We start from the raw sequence: 19,775 nt of genomic DNA on the forward strand, positions 1-19,775 counted from the left end.
ATAAGTAGACTGGGAAAGTAAAAGTAAAAGTGAAGCTGAAAAAAAACCCCAAGATTAATAAAAAAGTCTTCTAGATCCAGAACATGTTTAGGTGACAGCAGAGAAAATATAAACTAATTTCTTATTTAATAATTTTTCCCTTGTTTGACTATAACCCTGAATCATAACACCTCAGAGGCATTTCTAGGGTTTATGTGTGTGTGTGTGTATATTAGTTGCTCAGTTGTGTCTGACTCTTTGTGATTCCATGGAACTATAGCCCACCAGGCTTCTCTGTCCATGGGATTCCCAGGCAAGAATACTGGAGTGGGTTGCCATTTTCTTCTTCAGGGGATCTTCCCAAGCTAGGGATTGAATCCACGTCTCCTGCAATGCAGGCAGATTCTTTACTGTCTGAGCCACCAGGTAAGCCAATTTCTAGGGTACATGAAGTTTTTAAAAATAGCATTATTATGACTCTATTTTACTTGCAGTTCAAGTAGATGAAACCAACCACCCAGTATTACACATTAGTATATGATGAAGCCAAGAAATTTCCCTGGAGGCTGTTTCCTAATGCTTTACCTGCTAGCTATTTTCATGATGAAAATGTCAACTATGTCAATTTTAAAGTGACATAATAGAGCCGTATTTGTATCCCTCAGTCTAAACTCATGAAGAATTACTGTTAAGTACAAAAGCCAGTGTTTATTCCAGCTTGCATTCTTACACTGTCTAGAAACCTTCTGGTTGGATGAGAATATTCCATTTTCTGGTTACCTACCCAGAAATCAAAATTTTAAAGGAAATTTTAATTTTTTATTTTAAAATGAAATTTAACTGAAGTTCAAGAATAATAATTTCTACCTCAAATCCCAGCCACAATGAATGAATAAGCCATTTACCAAAGAATTGTGAAGGAACAAGATCCTCTCACATTAAACACAAGATGGAGACAATGATATCATCTCTTGAGAGATTTCTGGAAAAGCCATTTTGCAAGAGTGCTTTATGTAAATACCAGGACTTGTTGCTTTATAAGCAAAGGTCAGCATTCTCTTTAGCCTCCTCTTTGTAAGGTCAGTGATCATACGGGATACATGCATAACGCTTCCATATATTCATTTTACTTAATCGGTACACCAACCCTACGACAGTAGAGACTAGGAATTATTACACTATTATCCATTTCACATTTTAGGAAGCAGGGGTTCAAAATAGAGAAGTGACTTGCCCCAAGTAACCAGGCTTGTAAGCAGCACACTCAAAACTGGATCTTCTAATATCAGATTTCACCTTCTTTCCACCGCATGCCCTACTTCTCCAAGTGAGCCTTATCAAAGGCAGACACACATTCTGCAATGAGAGGGATGACAGAATGAGAGGTAAGGAAGGGAAGTGGTGAGGAAACAGAAGGGAAAGATGAGAGGGGAAAGAAGTGTTTTGTTAAGAAATGAGTCTAACCACTCTCAATTGACCCAAATGTCTCTTAAGTGGCAACAATGCTACAAGTTACCCTTCTCTGAATTAATCCTATGCCGCCGGTGTACAGCTACTGTTATTAGTTGAGAATCATGTTCGAGACTTACATGTCTAAAAGGAATTAAAGATTTTTCTCCTCCGAGTTTCTGACAGCTGAACCTAGCCCCTCCCACAGTGGTCCGTGACCCCTAGGTCTCGGTCACATTTAATGCCTTAGGGGCCCGAAGAAACCGTGAGATGTGGGGAAATGAAGGGAAGAGTGTTTGGGTTTGGGGAAACGGGGAGGCTAAGGTTGGGCTAAGGAGAGGGGGAGCCTGTGGTGGAACTGTGGTTGGGGGATGTGGGTTTTGTGGCTGAACTCGAAGGTGGGGTAGGAAACCAGGATCAGAGCTGACAGTCAGGGTGAAGTTAAAGGGTTCAGAAGACGATAAGGGGAGCTGAGGAGCTGACAGGACGAGAGAAAGACCTTGGAGAGTGCGAAGCTGGGTGGTCTCCGCGGGGCGAGGATGCAGACGAGGCCCCTCTCGAATGTCTGTGATTGGATGCTCTCTTAGATTCCGCCTCCCCGGACCCACTCCCTATAAGCCCCGCCCATGCCTCCGGGCGCGCGCCTGGGGAGCGGGGAGGGGGACCAAGCTGAAGAAGGGGGGAGGCGGGGGGGTGAAGAGGAGAGACTCGTGCACGCGCTCCACTCGCTGCGGGTGCGCGAGCAGCGCGCTCCCGCCACCCGCGTCGCCATCTTTTCCCCCTCAGTCTGTCTGTCTGCTGTTGGCTTTGTCCGTCTGCAGCGCCGCCCCTCGGCTCCCCACCACCGGCACGACCCGGAGCTGCCCTCTGCCCGCCGGGGCCCAGTCGCGGAGAGCCCCGGCCCGGCGGGCCCGAGCTACGGCTCGGGGCCCATTGTCCGGCGGTCTGTCTGTCCGGAGGCGGGGCCCAGGGACCCGGAGCGCCGCGGAGCGCCGAGGCGCCGGGTAAAAAGACCCCCGACTCTTTCCATCCGGCACCAGGCTGAGGATGCAGGGGCTCCTCGCCCCCTCCCTTGGTCGCCGGCTGTCGGTCCTTTTGTCAGTCTGCGTCTGGGGAAGGGGCCAGGGGCTCACTCTGGCCTGGGGGGCGGGGGCCGTCCTGGCTCTGACCCTCCCCCTGCCCCCGGCTCCCGCGACGCGGCTGGACCCGGCTGACTCCCCGCCGCGGCCGTCCCTCTTTCCCGTCCCTCTGGCGATCTCGGGCGCGGGAGGGGTGTCCGCGCCGCCGCCCTCCCCGCGTGGGCCTAGGTCGGTCTCAGCCGGGCACCGCCGGGACGGCCCCGGCGTCTGACAGGCTGGGCTGGAGCTGGGGGAGGGAGAGGATGGGCGTGAGGGTGCCGACCCGGGTATCAGTCCGGAGCCGCCGTCTCCAGAAAGGCTTCTAAATTTAGATTTCTGAGAAGACCGTATTGTCTGAGCCGCCTCGGAAGACCTCTGGCTCTTGGCTGATAATTCCCGGGAATCTACCTGTGCTCCTGCTTCAGGAAGCCAGAGGGACCGTCTCGGCTGAGTATACACAATCTCCGGACCAAACAGAAGCGGGAACAGGGTGAACCGGGAGGCGGCTACGTGACCAGCTTTCTTGTCCTCTCCTTTCTGGCAGGTACAAACCACTGGGATTCAGGCGAGTTTACTTTGCTCCGTGGGAACTGCACCAGATCTGGAGGTGGGAGTGAACCCTCTTTTCTTAAAGCTTGGATTTCACCCATTTTTTCCTTGCTGAAGTCTGTGGCGTGCCCTGGAACCTGCAGCCTAACACCTGTGAGAGATCAGGGACAGTGTTAAGAGGAGTTATTGGCCTCCCTCCCAAGGATTCTTAACCTTGTGTTAAAGATGGACAAAGCTGCCTCCCTTTTAAAATAGGATCCCTTGTAAACCTGAATCTTCCCATCCTCTTTTTCTTCCAGATAGTGATGTTCAGGCTATCCATGTACATTTTTGTATGGGTTTCGGATTACGACTTGGGAACTGAGTCAGTGTTGAAAGTAAAACTGAGTTAGTGAACTTTAGGGCACTGTGTCTATGGAATTCATTAGCTTTTACTGCTGTAAAACAATTGGCTAATCTCTGAAATCTTGTTGTGCAGTCAAGAATGTACCTCCAGTGCTAGGTTTTTTAATTGTTAATTAAGTAAATGACATTTATTTTCAAGAGTCCAAAACCCCACAGGCTTTCTTTTTTTTTTTGAGGGAGGTAAGAATATTTGCTTTTGTTTTCCCTTCAATCCCTCAGGTGTGAAGTCAATCCCATTGGGTACCATCTGGCTGGTTCCTCATTTGACCACTAGGAGGATTGTGAGATGCAGTGGACACTGGCGATTTAAATATGCAAATACTGATCTCTGTTTCCGACTTGTAGCTTTAGTATTGTTTAGTATTCAGTATTGTTGCCTCACCAAGATGATCTGAATAGAGCCTGTCTCAAATTATTTGGCCTTCTTTTGAAGGAACTTTATTGCCTTTATCTCATAGTTTCAATTTCAGATCTTGATGGGAAGAAAATGTAAATATTAGTTAAGATTTCATTTCTTCCTTATACAATAGAGAGCTATAGCTCTGCAAATGTGGGGGAAAAAATGACAGGCAACCTGCATTTCATTCAACTTTCTGTTTTGTGATTCCACAGACTTACAGAAAAAGACCCAAAGTGTAATATTCACTCACCGCTTCAGTTTATGACATAACTACTTGATTAAAAAGAAATCATCTACACAAACAAAACTTAGAGAACACATTTCATTAACATTAGCACTCAGCATTCTACCTTAAAATTGATTTTTACTGTATACATTTGGAGTGTTTTTTTTTTTTTAATTAAAGGTCTGAAAAAGAACTGTGTTTGATATGCAGATATGATAGAAGACTGCCTGAAAGCTGCTTCCTTTGCCACTTCCTGTGGAGGCCTGTCTTTGCCATTTGCGGTTTCTTTCTTCTTTTGGTAAGGGGAGGCAGGATCTGATTACAGGTCTGAGGTCCTTTCTAGCTACATAGAGGAGTTAGTTGGCATAACAGGAGGCAAGTCTTCACTAACTTGAGTGCAAAGTATAGATAGTAGTAAGTAAACCTCTCATAATGCCTCTTAAGGCAGTAAACTACAATTTTATATTTGCTTATTCAGTGTGAGTACAATTTGAGAAGGCAGGAACTGAAAGAAAAGTTTGAGGGTGATCAGGTCCACATTCTTATCTTTGGTAGGAAAGAGAATATCTCTCTTTTCAATCTATGTCTGTTTATTCACTCTGTCTTTCAAAGAAAATTCACAGCTTCCTCTACTAATCCATTTCAGACTCTCTAACAACACTTAATGCTGGGAAAGCCTTTCTTATAACTAACCAGGAACTGTAGGCGTAAGTATCTGTTTCCTCCTATTTCAGGGAAGCAGGTGCATGTCTCTGCAACAGGTCTCATTTGGGGACTTTTTCTCTTTGTTCTTCCCACTCTTTGCTACACAGAGGCTGGATTGAGAAGAGGCACTACAGTTATTAACTTTGACCACCACCTGGGAGCATGTGAGCAGGGCCAGGTTGATAACTTCACATTGGGGAATTGAATTAGTACTCAACAATGTGGATGGCGCCCAGCTCTTCTGGTGAAAGCCCATCTTCAGCATTGGAAGTCTGATTTGCTTTAGTGCCCTGTCATCCACAGTGCCTGGCACTGTGCCTACATCACTAGATAGAGGCTCTACTCCCCGTGTTTTCATTGACAGGTGCCCAAGAGTTTTGAGATAGTTCCTGTTTCACAGGAATGTGGTGCCTTTGTCCTCTCCAGGAGACATAACCTCTTGAAAAAAACATCTGGAGGCTCCCATTGGTGCAGATTGCAGGATTTGACTTCCAGAGGGCATGTGACATGTGAGCTGCCACCCTCTTGAGCTTCCTTTGCTTCCTTTTACAATTTGTGGGGTGAGCCCACAGTGTGTCTAATGCTGGTTGCCTGAGTTTTTCACTTTCTTTTCTACCCCGTGACCTTGAACATGATTACTTAACAGTATTCTGGATTCCACAGGTGGATTTAGAGTGGAATTCTCTAAATCCTTTAGACTCCCCTCTCAAACTTCCTGGGACCTTAATGTTATGCTAGAGATTTATTCATTTCTCTCTTTAAGTAGTACAGTAATTTATAAATGGTGAGTTTTATATGCTCAAAAACTATTTTAAAAAGTCTTTTATCTTTTAATTGTGTATAATTTCCAGGCTGAATGACACATGCTAACATTATCCTTTTTATTGTAGGTCAGCACCTTGCAAGGAGGTGGTAACATCCAGTCGTGAAACTGGGAAAAGCCAGAGCTCTTGGATCAGGGAAACATGTCCCGTCGGAAACAGACAAATCCAAATAAAGTTCACTGTGAGTATGGGGCTTTTTTCTTCTGAAACCTGGGAATGCTGAGGGTTGGAATGGAAGAGGAATCTGAATTTAGGTGATTGGCTCACACTCATTCTTGAAGCAAAAAAGAGTCAAAGGTGTCAAATGTGATGGATTTAAAGTGTGTCTGTGCTAGGGGAAGTCTTGGAAACCTGTCTTAGGAATAGGTGTTCTTGATTCATCCTTAGTATTCACATTAACAGATATTTATAGGGTTCCTACTCTGTGCAAAGCCTTGTGCTAGATACCAAGGCTATAAAACAATAAAATGATACGTAAGACTTAAGTGTAGCCACAGATATATAGAGAGGTAGATGAGCATATAGCAAGATAATCTATGCTAAGTGTCAAATAAGGATGCTGTGCACTGTGTGTACTACAGAAGTTAAGAGGAGGGAGAGAACTCCATGGACTGAAGTAGCGAGGGCATGCTTGATAGAAGAGGCCCCACAACATGACTTTGAACTGGGCTTTAGAAGGTAGAAGGTAGGTTTTTTTAAAACAGAGGAAAGGAGAGGTAAAATCAGGTAGGGGAAACTGCATGAGCGAAGATACAAAGAGGGAATGCACATGATATGTTCAGGGAACAAGGAGACTTTGTATGAAGCAAAAGTTTCATTCGTTCAGAAACCACAGACAATGAGGTTGGAGATGTTTAACTCTACATTGCAGAGGCCTGAAGGCCAGGCCAAGTTCATACTTCATTGTGACTGTAAGGAGATACTGTAAGGTTTTACGGATAGTGGAGTGACATTTAGACCACAAAGCATTGTGCGGAGTGGATCACATGAAGGAGAGACTGGTAACAGGAAACGGCCATGCTTTACTGCCTTGCATTATTTGTCAGCAGGTTCATATGTTTGTTTTAGTTCAGTAATTGAATTGTAAACTTCTGGAGGGCAGACACTATGTCCCATATATAATTCCTGCTCTCCCTTTCAACTTTTAGCACTGCTCAGATTTGTTGTTGTTTACTTACCAAGTCATATCCAACTATTTTGTGACCCCGTGGGCTGTAGCCCGCCAGGCTCCTCTGTCCATGGGATTTCCCAGGCAAGAATACTGGAGTGGGTTGCCATTTCCTCCTCCAGGGTAACTTCCTGACTTAGGTATTGAACCCATCTCCTGCTTGGCAGGTGGATTTTTTTTTTTTTTTAACCACTGAGCCATCAGGGAAGCAGCACTCCTCAGAGTAGGTGTTCAAAAGGGCCTTATTAAATTAGCATTAACATATTTACACAGATTTGAGACCAGTAACCAATTTCCCTTGTTCTGAGCAGATAAATATCTTCATTCAAACATAAAAAAGAGGCAAATAGCCCCCTGTTGTTATGGAGGACTGACTAAAGCACAGCAACATTTGAAGGGAATTCAGCATTAGAACATTTGAAAGATTTTTTTTTTTTTAAGGAAAGAAATCCTACATTTGAGAGGTAGGTTAGTCAAGGAGTTAAAAGGACTAAAATTTATTAAAAAGATACTGTATGCCAAACAGTGTGTACCTTATTTTATTTTATTGGGTAATTTCAAGAGTAGGAGAGAAAACCATAGGTACAGAGGAATTAAGAGGACTTCAGTATGTTATAGATTAAATGAGTTTAGGGTGGCAAACATTCATATACAATTAATTCTTCTATTCAAGTCCCAGAAGAGTTGTATAAAACAGAGCAGGTTGGATGCTTCTCAGAGTGTTTTCTATAGTAAGTGGATCTGGAAGGCTGCTTAATATAAAAGTGAGTGGTTCAGGAACAATTTAGAAATTGCTGCCAAAACAGTGAAATTTAGTGGCCCTAAATGTGAGGATTGTCAAGAGAGCTAAGATGAAGTATCTGTAGCATAGGTAATTGGATACAGAAGTTCAGAAGGATTGTCTTCTCTGCTCTGGTTTGAAGATGAATATTGATAAAGACACAGATGTTTCCCCAAGAAGGCAGGGTAGGAAAGGAACTCTTAGTAGAGTGATGAGTTCACAAATAAGGCAGTCACTGGAGTTTGGATTTACCTATTAAAGCCACCTGTCCAAAGAGACTTGGAGGAATGTAGCTCACAGAGATGATATATGACTGTGATCAGTCCAGGTGAGCCAGTAAATGCTTGTGTGGCAGATTCCTACACCCACATAGCATAAATCCATAGCCGCATCTCTTCCCATGGTAGTCACTCAAAGCCAGGGTGAGCTGCTATTGGAGTTGGAACACAGGCCATAGAGAAGAAGGGAATACCGTATCTGCAGCTGCAGAAATGCAGTTTTCTAGAGTTGAGCTAGTGAATATCATAGTACAGTGGTGGGGCGGGTGGGACTTTGCAGACTGCACTGGTGACCATTAAGAGGGTTATGAACGGCAAGGTTCAGGTGCAGCTAAAAAGCAGACCTTCAAGGAGGGGACCTTTGGGCAGGAAATTATGAATGTATCTCATACGATGGACTAAGAAAGAAGAAAGACCCTGAGATTTGCTAGTCTCTGGCGATCTTCTGCTTATTTACTATTTGGGGACTAAAGCTGATCCTCCCTTTTTTGAAAGGTCATTTTCTCGTTTCCCATGATAATAATGACAAGTGGAAATTAATAATTTCAGTCTTCTGACCACGTGAGCCTTCTGTCCCCTTGTGGTGAAATAGAACCAATGAAATATACTGAATTTAATGCCTCTCCTCTATTTAAAGTAAATGGAATGGATTCAAGTTCTGGGAGGTGGGAAGGTCTGCAGAAGCTTTGCTTAAATGTCAAAGCCAATCGGCATTTGAGCAGAGTAATGGCTGAGCTCCATCAGATCTGCTTTCTGGGAAGAAAAGCATTGTGTGGCATGAAGCTCAAAGCCCGCCTGAAAGAATACATTAAGAATCGCACTGCTGTAGCACGGCAGCATCTGTCAGATCTACTTTAGAAGCCAACGCACAGGGTGCTCTGGCATATACTTGGTTTTCCTCAGGACTGTATCTGGATCTAAATTATCGTCATGATCTCTCCTTCTCCCAGAAACATCTAGGCACTCTTTATGTTTTGCCCAGTTGGTTAATAGACTTGATGCAGAGCTTTTGGAATAGAAGTCCAGAATTATTGTTAGTTACAGAGGAACTGCTGATAGCTTGAGATCTCGGTTAGATCTCTTCCCTCCCTCCTTCCTTATCTCACCCCCTTCTGAGTACAAACTTCTGTAAACTGTTTCTAGAGTGGTTTCAAATACAGTCCTTTGCACACTTTCATTTGATGTGTTTGTACCAAGCAAACCACTTAAGTAAAGGAAAACTTTTTCTTAAGAGACTTTTGTTTTCAAATTATATATGAGACTGAAAACTTCCAACTTCAATTAAAGTTTTGTAACTTTTACATAGAAGTAGGAAAAAAGGCTTTAAAGTCCCTCATCTTCTAAAATGTGCAGTTGGTTTTGTCTTTATTCATTGTCAGCATCCTTGTAAGATAATGGTTCTGTTCCCATCATGTGGTAGCACCTCAGTTACGGAGACTGTAAGCTAGAAAAAGAATCCTAAGCACCTCATTCCTAACACTAACTGATTTTATTCTGAATTCGACATCTCTCCTAGAAAATGTCTCAACTGCTTTACTTAATTTCATTCCACCAGACATTGCATTTATTTAACTGCACCAAAGACTCAAGAAAGAGAATTGTAAAATCTTTATTTCAGGCTTCTCATCTGTTCTACAGACTTGCTTGTGTGACTTTATTCTTATCTGGTCTAAAAAACCTTAGCCAAATCAGACCAACAGTATCTAGATTTCATACCATAAAAATGAGAGGTAGCACCTTGCTTTTTACTGTTGAGCTTAGATGACTTTTTCTCAACTATCAATAGACAAATAAATACCCATGTTAATTAAATAAGATGGTTACTTTACATTGATATCTAAAAACCAGAGGATTTTTTTTAACCTACTCCAATAGTCTCAAGATAGAAGGAAATAATAATTCTACACTGTAAAAGCAGGCAATTGTGTAACACTTCTTAACCACTAGTATCTGTATAGATCATATTATACCTGAGTTAATATGACATACTTTTAGCAAGTATCACTACCTTCTTATGAAATAATCCTTTTTTATAGTTTTTATATAGTTTGCTTTATGTTGATATTTAAAATAGGAATATTCCTGAGGAGTAAAGTTTACCTTAGCCTTTTTCCCAAGTCAGGAGTGGAATAAAATATGGGACCATAGCTTTTCTTTCCAAACTGCCAAAGGAAAGAATAACAGAATTAATATAGCCCAACTATCCAAGGTGAGAATGCTCCCAAAAGTCCTGGATAGGATGGCTGTATTATACAGACTCTTCTCTGTTCTGTGAAGGCCTAAATATTTAGATAACATCAAGAGAAGTAAAATTTTAGCCCAGGTTAATGGAGACTAGACTGAATTACTAGCTGATCTTAAAAAGTACATATCCTTTCAGATGTCCTTCTAATCCAGTGGTGATTCCCCATTAAGAAAGGAGGGGAAAGCGTAGATTCTTGGTGTGTTCAGAACCTAGCTGGTTTCTAGATGGGCTTTTTTAGTGATGTCTTTGATGCGGATGGTCTGCCCCTTGATAATTATATGCTAGTACATAACTTATTCCTTAGTGTCATACCTGCCACGGCCACCAGGTCCAAAAACATGCATTTACCCAGAGTTCATTAACTGTTCCAGTTGGCCTTGGTCTTGTGGTTACAGAGGAACCAACAAGGAGAAATTCAATATTTTACTCCTGCAGAGAGGAAAGAGAAGGCACTGTAACAAAGAATTCATTTTTTGCTCTCCATTGCTATAATTTATACCCAGTGTGTCATCCTGAATATTATGAAGGTTGACGTGAAGCGGCTTATTTTTCCTTTACTTGAGGGCTGTGTATCTAGAAGTGCACTTAGACTTTCAGCATCTCTGTTCCCACTCACGGTGTCATTCAGAGCAGCATAATATCACTCTAAGCCAGGCATGGTAACTCATCACATGGCGTCAGAACCAGGAACATGATGGTTCCTTCCGTCGTTACTGGCCTTGAGGATATTATTTTGATATTTGCACTGTGTATATCAGTTTCTCCTGGAAGGAAAGTAACACTGACAGTAGGATCAGAGCTATTCTTATCACACGGAGACAAGCATTTGTTTTTGGTAACATCACTCTAATGAACCGCTTAAACTTCTGTTTACAACTATGCTAGAAAGGAGTTGAAAAATATGGTTATTAAGGGTTGGATAGACTGGAGTTTGAATCTTTATTTCCACCATAGATCTTAGTTTTTCTCCCAAGTAAAATATGGATAGTAATTCCCACGACAAAGAGTCTTGCAGAGAATTAAGGTGAAGTAGCAACTATAAAGGAGGAGAAGGGGGCAAAAGAGGATGAGATAATTGGATGGCATCACTGACTCAATGGACATGAGTTTGAGCAAACTCTGGGAGATGATGAAGGACAAGGAACCCTGGCCTGCTTCAGTTCATGGGATCGCAAAGAGTCAAACACGACTTAGCGACTGAACATCAACAAAGCAACTATAAAGCACTTAACACAGCCTGGAACTAGGAAGTGCCAAATAATCACTATTATTAGCATTCAGCACTTAACATATAGGACATGTTCACTGAATATTTGCTGAACAAATACCTAAGTGAATCACACAAAGCCCGTGTGTGTTTTCAGTCGCTCAGTCATGTCCAAGTCTTTGCGACCCCATGAAGTGTAGTCCACCAGGCTCCTCTGTTTATGGAATTATCCAAGCAAGAATACTGGAGTGGGTTGCCATTTCCTCCTCCAGGGGATCTACCTGACCCAGGGATTGAACCTGTGTCTCCTGTGGCTTCCTGCATTGGCAGGTCGGTTCTTTACCACTGAGCCACTTGAGAAGTCATACTTCACATCAGTTTCTTCACTGCCCGAAGACTAGTTGTTCAAGTCATTTGACCAGGTCATTTCTCCTAAATCATTGCATCAGCCTTGGAATCTGAGCCTGTTTAATTTCCCTTCTCTCTTCATTAAGAAAGCACCTGGCCTATTGTTAGACGTTTCACTAGGGCTTTTATTATTCTTCCTTGGTGGCTGGAGAATAGGGATTGTAGTTTCCACTCTGACTGAGATAATGGAAACCTTGAGAAACCCAATTCTTTTTTTCCTTATGCCTGGCCTCTTGGAAATCAAAGAGCACTTAAATGTTAACTCTTCAATAACCACACAGACACCAGGCGGAGTTCCTTGGGGTAAATGCACAATCAAGGATGGTTCCAGGGCTTTTGGATACTCTATACAAAGAGGAAAAAAAAAAGACCACACTAAACCAAGGAGACTAAATGAAATATTATCCCGTTGTGAACTGGTTGGCATGTTTCAGGAAGTTTGTTCCCCAGCAGAAGTGAGTTCACATATTGTCCATTTTCCTTTTAATCAATCATTGAACCAATTTTTTATTTGCTTGTGACTAATTTTTATAGATGTGAGAGAGTCAAGGGAAAACTTCCATAGTATGTCTTGTAAGGAGAATGGATGAAAGATGGGGTCAGAGATATTGTTTTTAGATGGATCTTTTGAAGCACTTGCTTATATAGTCAGAAGTTGGCAGTCAGGGCCATGTCGCTAATACACCAAGATTCGAAATTATGCCCAGATTTGTCGCCCTATCTTCATCCCATCGCTTTGCCTCCTCTTGTCTCTGTCTCTCCATTCCTGATGGAACATTATAATAGCAATTTATTACCTCTAAAAGGAGTCAAGAGTAGGAGGATTTAAGAGAAGCAAATGCTGCTTTCTAGAGCATCTGGCTTCTTGCCCAGGCAGAGTAGCTGTGCCCAAAAACCACTGGAGGCCACCAGCTGACTTGGAGATGAATGACCCCACCACAGGGTACCTGCCTGTCTCCTACCTTTGAATGGTCTGCCTTTCCAACCAGCTTGCCTGGGGATGTACTGCCCAGCTGGTGGCCTGACTATTTTTCCTTGTGACCACCAGGGGATCAAGTATTTGCTGGGCTAGAAGAGCAAGCCCGCCAGGCGATGATGAAAACTGATTTTCCTGGAGACCTTGGCAGTCAGCGACAAGCTATCCAACAACTAAGAGATCAGGACTCCAGTAGCAGTGAGTTCTACACCTTCTGGTAATGACTCAGGGCAATGGGAGAAGAATTATCAGAGTGTGTGTGCTCTGGGGATTGTGCATGGGGGTTGGGAGGAAGACATGAAGGAGATTTGTGGATCCTCAGTGTTCCCACAGGTGTTCTAAGGTGTATGGTCATATGCTTGTTCAGAGAGAGAACAGGTTTGACATTATGTTTTTGATTTTTTTTTAATTCAAGGACTGCAATACTTGGCATAGTGCCATACATAGATAGGTTTGTGATAACTCTGATAGGGGCATAGGGATGTTTAGTATGCAAGGAGCCCCTGGGCTAGGTCAAATAAGAAAAAAAAGAAAATCCCTGTCCCTTAGAATCTATTTATTCATAATTAATAAATATAAGCATGGTATTCGTGAAAGTTTTGCTTGAGGACCCAGTTTTAATGCTCTGTAAGAGGATTTGCTTATTAGTGAGATTACATAGCATATAAAATGCTGATGTGGAAGTCTTCCCACCCCACGTCCTGAGTAGATCCCTTTGATTAAGAGATTGAAAAGACGGTGGCTGGTAACTGGTTGAGCCTCAGGGATCATCTGTTCCACGACTTGCTTAAACAAATACACTTTGAGATGTGTTATTTTCTAGGATGATACGCTCACTTTACTAATTTGATCCTTCTGATATTGGTTGTTATTAGTATCAATTCAGATTGACATTTCTGATTTTTCTCCACATTTGGGGTTGGAAAGGAAAGAAGAGGGAGAGAGCTCTGCACTCTTCTATGCACTACATTTTCTATTTAAACTAACATGTTAGCAATAAAAAGTAATTTAGCAAGTCATTGCTCAGGTATAAAAAAATAAACCCAAATATTTCTAGAAAATCTGTGGGAGCCACCAGTTTTAGTAGTAGGTGGGAATGCCAAATCTATAGAAGTCTGGTAGGTTTCCATTCTGGAAAAGTTGTATCACCCCTTTACATGGCAGACTTTTTTTTTTAACCTTTCTAGTAGATATATTTGAATTTTTGAGAAATTACAAAAAGTGTTTGATACAGTATTGTCTTAGACTACAAGTATACTAAATAAGCTGATGAGAAAACATTGTGTCATTTAATCTGTGCCAATCCTTATTTACTGAAGTGGATTCAAACTAAACCTTTGGACTGAGGAGTAGTGCACGTGCACCACAGATCTTTCCAGGGCTCAAATCCAGGCCACTAACCAAGTGGAGTCTCTAACAGAGACACAGGTAACTACCAGCAGGTGACATGGGTAGATTTTCTTTGGAAAGGGAATGTGACCAGTTTTGCCCAGTTACTGGTAGATTTAGAAATTACTTAAGGGATAGTAGAAGATAAGCATCGTTAGCTAAGAAAGCCGAGTCCCACTGCCAATGCAGAGAGCCTGGTGAAGCTCCATCCTGTATTCCTCTCACTGACATTCAGGCCCAAGAGTCCAAGATCCAGGTGGTGCTGGGACGGGACTAGAGTCTGACAGCTTCCCCAGGTTTGGCTTCCTCTCGGGATCTTCAATGTACTAGCACTTTTTTTTCCCTTTCAGAAAGAACTCCTTACATTACTATGTTTTTAAAAAAAAAAATCATTTCTTTTCCTATTTTATAACAGAGAAAAAAAAAATCAGCTCACACAAACCTTGCAGATCCCCCAGCCACAGGCAGACCTCTGCACAGCCACATCCTACACCTAAACTAAAACAAACTCAATTCTTACTATAGTCATGAGAAATGATGTTTCATCCCGAAGTAAAGAATATCTTGTTCCCTCCAGTTAAGCATTCAGTTGTCCATCAGATAATCCAAGGAACCACCAGGAATAATGGACTTATTTAGCCTAAACTGCTGAGTTCCTAGCAGGGTGAGGACACCGTGAGTCAAACACCACTGCAGAATGCCAGAGGTTGGTTGCTGTACTAACTCTTGCACTGTCCTGAGCAGCTTTTCCCCTAGAAAGTGACATTTTTACCTAATTTCCTACTACCTCCTTTACTGATAAGAAGAAAGAAAAACTTGGTGTTTCTACAAGTGCTCCTTGGGGTTTGTTGGGAGAGAAAAGACGAGTGGGTCTCAGAATAGAATAGAGTATGACACCATGGAGATACTGTGCAGTGAGGTTAGGGACAAAAGTAAGTAATAAAATCAGTGCTAAGTGTTGGTAAGTTGGAAGTGGTGTGTTGTCGGAATAAGCATGGTGTGAGGTGCATGGGAGGTGTGATTTGAAGTGTGAGATATTTGGGAACTGTGTGTAAGAAGGTATCGCTTTTATGATAATATACAAGGCTTAATAACCATTTTCCAATGCAGTTTTACCTCCAATTTTCTCTTTTGTGTATATATGACAATATAAGGAACAGTTAGAGCTGGCTTCCACTTAACATGATTGGTACTCAAAAAAAGCTCTGATACCAACTATATTATGGAAGATCTGGGGGTGTTTTCCATTTTAGCTGCAAACTCTTGGGTGGAAAGCAACACAAGATGTACTCATGCAAAAATCAGAACAAGTGACCAGTTTGTGTGTTCCAGGTGACAGTGAGGGAGATGAAGAAGAGACCACACAAGATGAAGTCTCTTCCCATACGTCAGAGGAAGATGGAGGAGTGGTCAAAGTGGAAAAAGAGTTAGAAAATGCAGAACAGCCTGTTGGTGGAAAGAAAGTGGCAGAGCGTGAGGCAAGTGACAAATGGCTTCTGGGCACCCTTCCCCTTCTGCTCTGTCCAGATGCCTCTCCACCTGAAGCAACTCTTACCTCTGAGGGTCTCCCAGGTTTTCAGACGCAGCCTCTCTTCTTTTACAGCACCAGGTACCCTACCCTCAGGCACATAGTTCTCATCACACCCAGCCTTCCTTTTCCACCCTCCCACATATCACTTTACCCACACACAGCTCCTACTCCCAAAGCTCCCCACTTCTTTCTGGCAGAATGTCCATCTTTGTAAAACTATTAGCTGACTTCCTGAGATGTACTCTTGAATACGCTTGCAAATTTCAGTCACAGTGTTAAATGAGGTGCCATCCTTTCACTAAATTGTCTCTTGAGGATTCCTGCAAGAGGCATGGCAGGAGGGAAAGCTAGTGTTCTCCCTACAGAGTTTACCTTAGGGGGGAAAAATCAGATAAGCTCTCTGGAGTAATTCTATGTCTTCATGGCAGGAAGCCTTGGAGAAAATGAAGATGGGAACAAATTTAATTCCCTTTCCCCCGTCACTCTGCTTTGACCCACGATGGGAACCTGAGAATAATGTATGATAAAAGGTTGTGTTACTTTTAACAGGATACCCTTTTAGAAGAAGCAGGGGCAGGGAAGAGACTGGTAAACCATCTTAGTGAATTGCCTACTTGTTGTGTTGCAGGTCACGGAGAATTTGCATCCTGACCCATTACTTGGACTCTGCCAATGTCCCCTCTGCCAGCTCGACTGTGGGAGTCGGGAGCAGCTGATTGCTCACGTGTACCAGGTATGGATTGGGGAGCCACCCGCTCCGGAAAACAGGCACCAGTGACTTGTTTAGCCTTTGCCTCCAACCCCAGAAAGAACCTTGGGTTGTTTATGCTTCCACCCAGATTCCACTTTAGAGAATAAGTGGGATACATTGAGTGAATATGTTCTGGGTTCCCAGGCAGACATTGTGAAAATTAAGTATCATTTTTTTCCTAAAGTAATTAATGTATATTTTATATAGTGAGAGAGAAATGGGCTTTGTTTTAAAGAAGAAAAAAATGAATTAACAGATGTTTCTGAAATACTGGAGAAAGTTAGTGTAAACCAATGCATCAGAACAAGATGACCGTCCAGTCGCAGAACACATGTGTCTTATGATTTGTAGTGAACAGGCATCGGCACGCGTGGCAGCCTGGGCTTTACCATAAAGACCACTGGGTCATGAGGGGAAGCGTTTCTTTGGAAGACTGATATTAAAAGATGGAAGGAAAGGCTGTGCATTTAAATACCTTCTGGGTACCAGTCTTCCCAGCCAGCTTCTAGACTTGGCCTTCAGTGCTCCTTTCCAGTGCACTTGTTGGGCTTCCCTGGTGGCTCAGGATGGTAAAGTGCACTTGTGCCTACACAGCATGGGGCAAACAGACCATGAGAAAGTATCCTTAGCTAAAATTCTTCTGCGGCTCTGAAGAGGAATGTGGCATCTCATTTTTCCCCAAGCCAGCCCCACATCCCAGAACATAGTCAGAACTCAAATCAGTGAAATCTGAGCAGTGGTGTGGATGGCCTTGCCCTTCTGAAGGCCCTTTAACATAAGCCTGTTCCTTTTCTGGATGCTAAATAGGGAGAAGAGTTCTTGTTCTAAGACTAAGGAAAGAGGGATGTTTCCCAGAAAGTAGTTCCTCAATGGGTAGAACTTGTCCTGGAGCTGGTGTGAGTTGACAGATGAGGCTCTCTTTTCCAGCACACTGCAGCCGTGGTGAGCGCCAAGAGCTACATGTGTCCTGTCTGTGGCCGGGCCCTCAGCTCCCCAGGGTCACTGGGTCGCCACCTCTTAATCCACTCAGAGGACCAGCGGTCGAACTGTGCTGTGTGTGGAGCCCGTTTCACTAGCCATGCCACGTTTAACAGGTTAGCCGGGCACCTAAACCTCTGTGCTGGGAGCAGATTACTGGGTGTGGCTTCTCCTTTGGCATTGCAAAGGCAACTGACTCTTGACTCTGGAAATACAAGGAAGGAGGCTAGTAAATATGTCCATTCCGTTAAAACACCCCCAAAGGGAAATGAATTCTCATGTCTTTCCTCGATCAGAATATCTTCATCTGGAAAGAGATGTGGGAAGTCCAAGAACCTTCATGATAAAGCATGGAGAAAGAAGTTAGAGAGGCCATGAGGACCCTCACAGGAGGACTAGTCTCCACCGTGTCCAGGAAACCTGGGGCTGTGTGAGTGTCCACACCGTTTGCTAGTTAGTGTGCAAGGCAGGGTCGGGCAGGGGGAGGTGAAGCCAATGGACCGGACCTCCCCTACGGCAGCTCCCACCTCAAGGAGGACTGCCCTGCACAACTCCTACACACACCATCAGTTTGGCTTGAACAGGACTGCACATCGTAAGGGCTCCTCCTCTGATTTCTGGTGGCTTGCTGTGGCAGTTGGCTCAGTCCCTAACTCCAGGTGGGCTTCAAGACTTGGTAGACACCCTGGCCCAAAGAAGGGCAAGAGTGGAAAGGTAGAGGAGGTCTCCCAAGTACTCAAACTGACCCCTAGTGGTGAACTTGGACTGACTGGCCTGGCAGGACAGAATAAATCAGGGCCTTGTTAGACCATGGCATTAACTGTACAAAATTTTTGCTTTCCAGTGAGAAACTCCCTGAAGTCCTTAATATGGAATCCCTACCGCCAGCCCACAGTGAGGGCCCCTCCAGTGCCGAGGGGAAGGACATTGCCTTTACTCCTCCAGTGTACCCTGCTGGAATTCTGCTTGTGTGCAACAACTGTGCTGCCTACCGGAAGCTGCTGGAAGCCCAGACCCCCAGTGTCCGCAAATGGGCCTTGCGTCGGCAGAATGAGCCTTTGGAAGTCCGGCTGCAGCGACTGGAACGAGAGCGCACAGCCAAGAAGAGCCGGCGGGACAATGAGACCCCTGAGGAGCGGGAGGTGAGGCGCATGAGGGACCGAGAAGCCAAGCGCCTGCAGCGCATGCAGGAGACAGACGAGCAGCGGGCACGCCGGCTGCAACGAGATCGGGAGGCCATGAGGCTGAAGCGAGCCAACGAGACCCCTGAGAAGCGGCAGGCCCGGCTCATCCGGGAGCGGGAGGCCAAGCGGCTCAAGAGGAGGCTGGAGAAAATGGACATGATGTTGCGAGCTCAGTTTGGCCAGGACCCTTCTGCCATGGCAGCCTTAGCAGCCGAAATGAACTTCTTCCAGCTACCTGTGAGTGGGGTGGAGTTGGACAGCCAACTCCTGGGCAAGATGGCCTTTGAAGAGCAGAACAGCAGCTCTCTGCACTGAAGCCACACCCTCCTGCCTGCCTTCCCGCTCACCACCCACCTGAGCCCACAGGGATCCTCACTCAGTCACCCTCAGATCCTGTCCTTGCGGCGGAGGCAGGCCCGGGTTTGTTGCAGGTGGACCTGCATACCCCTTGCATGTGGGAGCAGGATGATGGGGTCAGGTGGGACCTGGCTCCAGGCAGCTGTGGACAAGGGAGCAGGCACTCCAGACACTTCAACTCTCCAGCCCACTGCTGCAAGGTCTGCGTATGGGACTGTGGGGTCCCAGTGTGGCCCGCGGAGTTACGAGGGCAAATAAATTAATTTTATCTTTACTGCCCTTTCCTGCTCTTCTCTTGATTTCATTCTAGCAAATGAAGTGATCTAAGACCTGGATGGAAGTTTTCAGGCTGGAACTTCCAGTGATTGTCTTTTTCCAAGGGAGAGTGCTCCTCCACTTAGGCTCTCCAAGCAGAGATCACTTATCTGGCCCTTCACAAGTTAATGGCAACATTGAGAAAGAACCAGTGCCGGCTTTGTGAGGGTCCATGCCGACGACCCTAATGAGGCTCACCTGTGGTCCCAAGAGCTATTTCAACTCAGCTTTCCTTTTCCAAACTCAGAAGGAGACACCTTTCCCATGACTGGGGCTTCCCTGATAGTTTGGTTGGTAAACAATCCGCCTGCAATGCAGGAGACGCCAGTTCTATTCCTGAGGTTGGGAAGATCTGCTGGAGAAGGGATGGGCTACCCACTCCAGTATTCTTGGACTTCTTTTGTGGCTCAGCTGGTAAAGAATCCACCTGCAATGTGGGAAACCTGGGTTCGATCCCTGGGTTTGGAAAATCCCCTAGAGAAGGAAAGGCTACCCACTCCAGTATTCTGGCCTGGAGAATTCCATGAACTGTATAGGCCCTGGGGTCGCAAA

The 19,775-nt window shown here is 44.3% G+C and overlaps 1 protein-coding gene across 10 annotated transcripts; it reads left to right on the forward strand.

Annotated features, from left to right (window-relative positions):
* ZNF821 (zinc finger protein 821) lies at positions 2,156-19,182 on the forward strand. 10 transcript variants are annotated; one of them, XM_018062230.1, is made up of 10 exons: positions 2,389-2,432; positions 3,091-3,153; positions 4,307-4,424; positions 5,196-5,340; positions 5,722-5,836; positions 12,791-12,916; positions 15,440-15,585; positions 16,267-16,371; positions 17,317-17,483; positions 18,212-19,182. In XM_018062230.1, exons 5-10 carry the CDS (start codon positions 5,797-5,799, stop codon positions 18,864-18,866), a joined length of 1,239 nt encoding a protein of 412 aa, XP_017917719.1. In that variant the 5' UTR covers positions 2,389-2,432; positions 3,091-3,153; positions 4,307-4,424; positions 5,196-5,340; positions 5,722-5,796; the 3' UTR covers positions 18,867-19,182. The 10 variants fall into 10 exon arrangements, with proteins under 10 accessions (XP_017917721.1, XP_017917723.1, XP_017917719.1 ...); XM_018062228.1 differs by having other exon boundaries at positions 5,258-5,836; XM_018062235.1 differs by lacking the exon at positions 5,196-5,340 and having other exon boundaries at positions 12,791-12,935.

This window comes from Capra hircus, chromosome 18 (assembly GCF_001704415.2).
Source record: "Capra hircus breed San Clemente chromosome 18, ASM170441v1, whole genome shotgun sequence".
In the NCBI taxonomy this organism is placed as follows: domain Eukaryota; kingdom Metazoa; phylum Chordata; class Mammalia; order Artiodactyla; family Bovidae; genus Capra; species Capra hircus.

Bases quoted from the DNA above. Each gene is read 5' to 3' on its own strand.
- ZNF821 (XM_018062232.1), top strand. From the start codon at position 5,797: ATGTCCCGTCGGAAACAGACAAATCCAAATAAAGTTCACT. The intron at 12,917-15,439 runs GTGAGTTCTACA...TGTGTGTTCCAG, and splicing joins AGATCAGGACTCCAGTAGCA to GTGACAGTGAGGGAGATGAA. The intron at 15,586-16,266 runs GCAAGTGACAAA...GTTGTGTTGCAG, and splicing joins AGAAAGTGGCAGAGCGTGAG to GTCACGGAGAATTTGCATCC.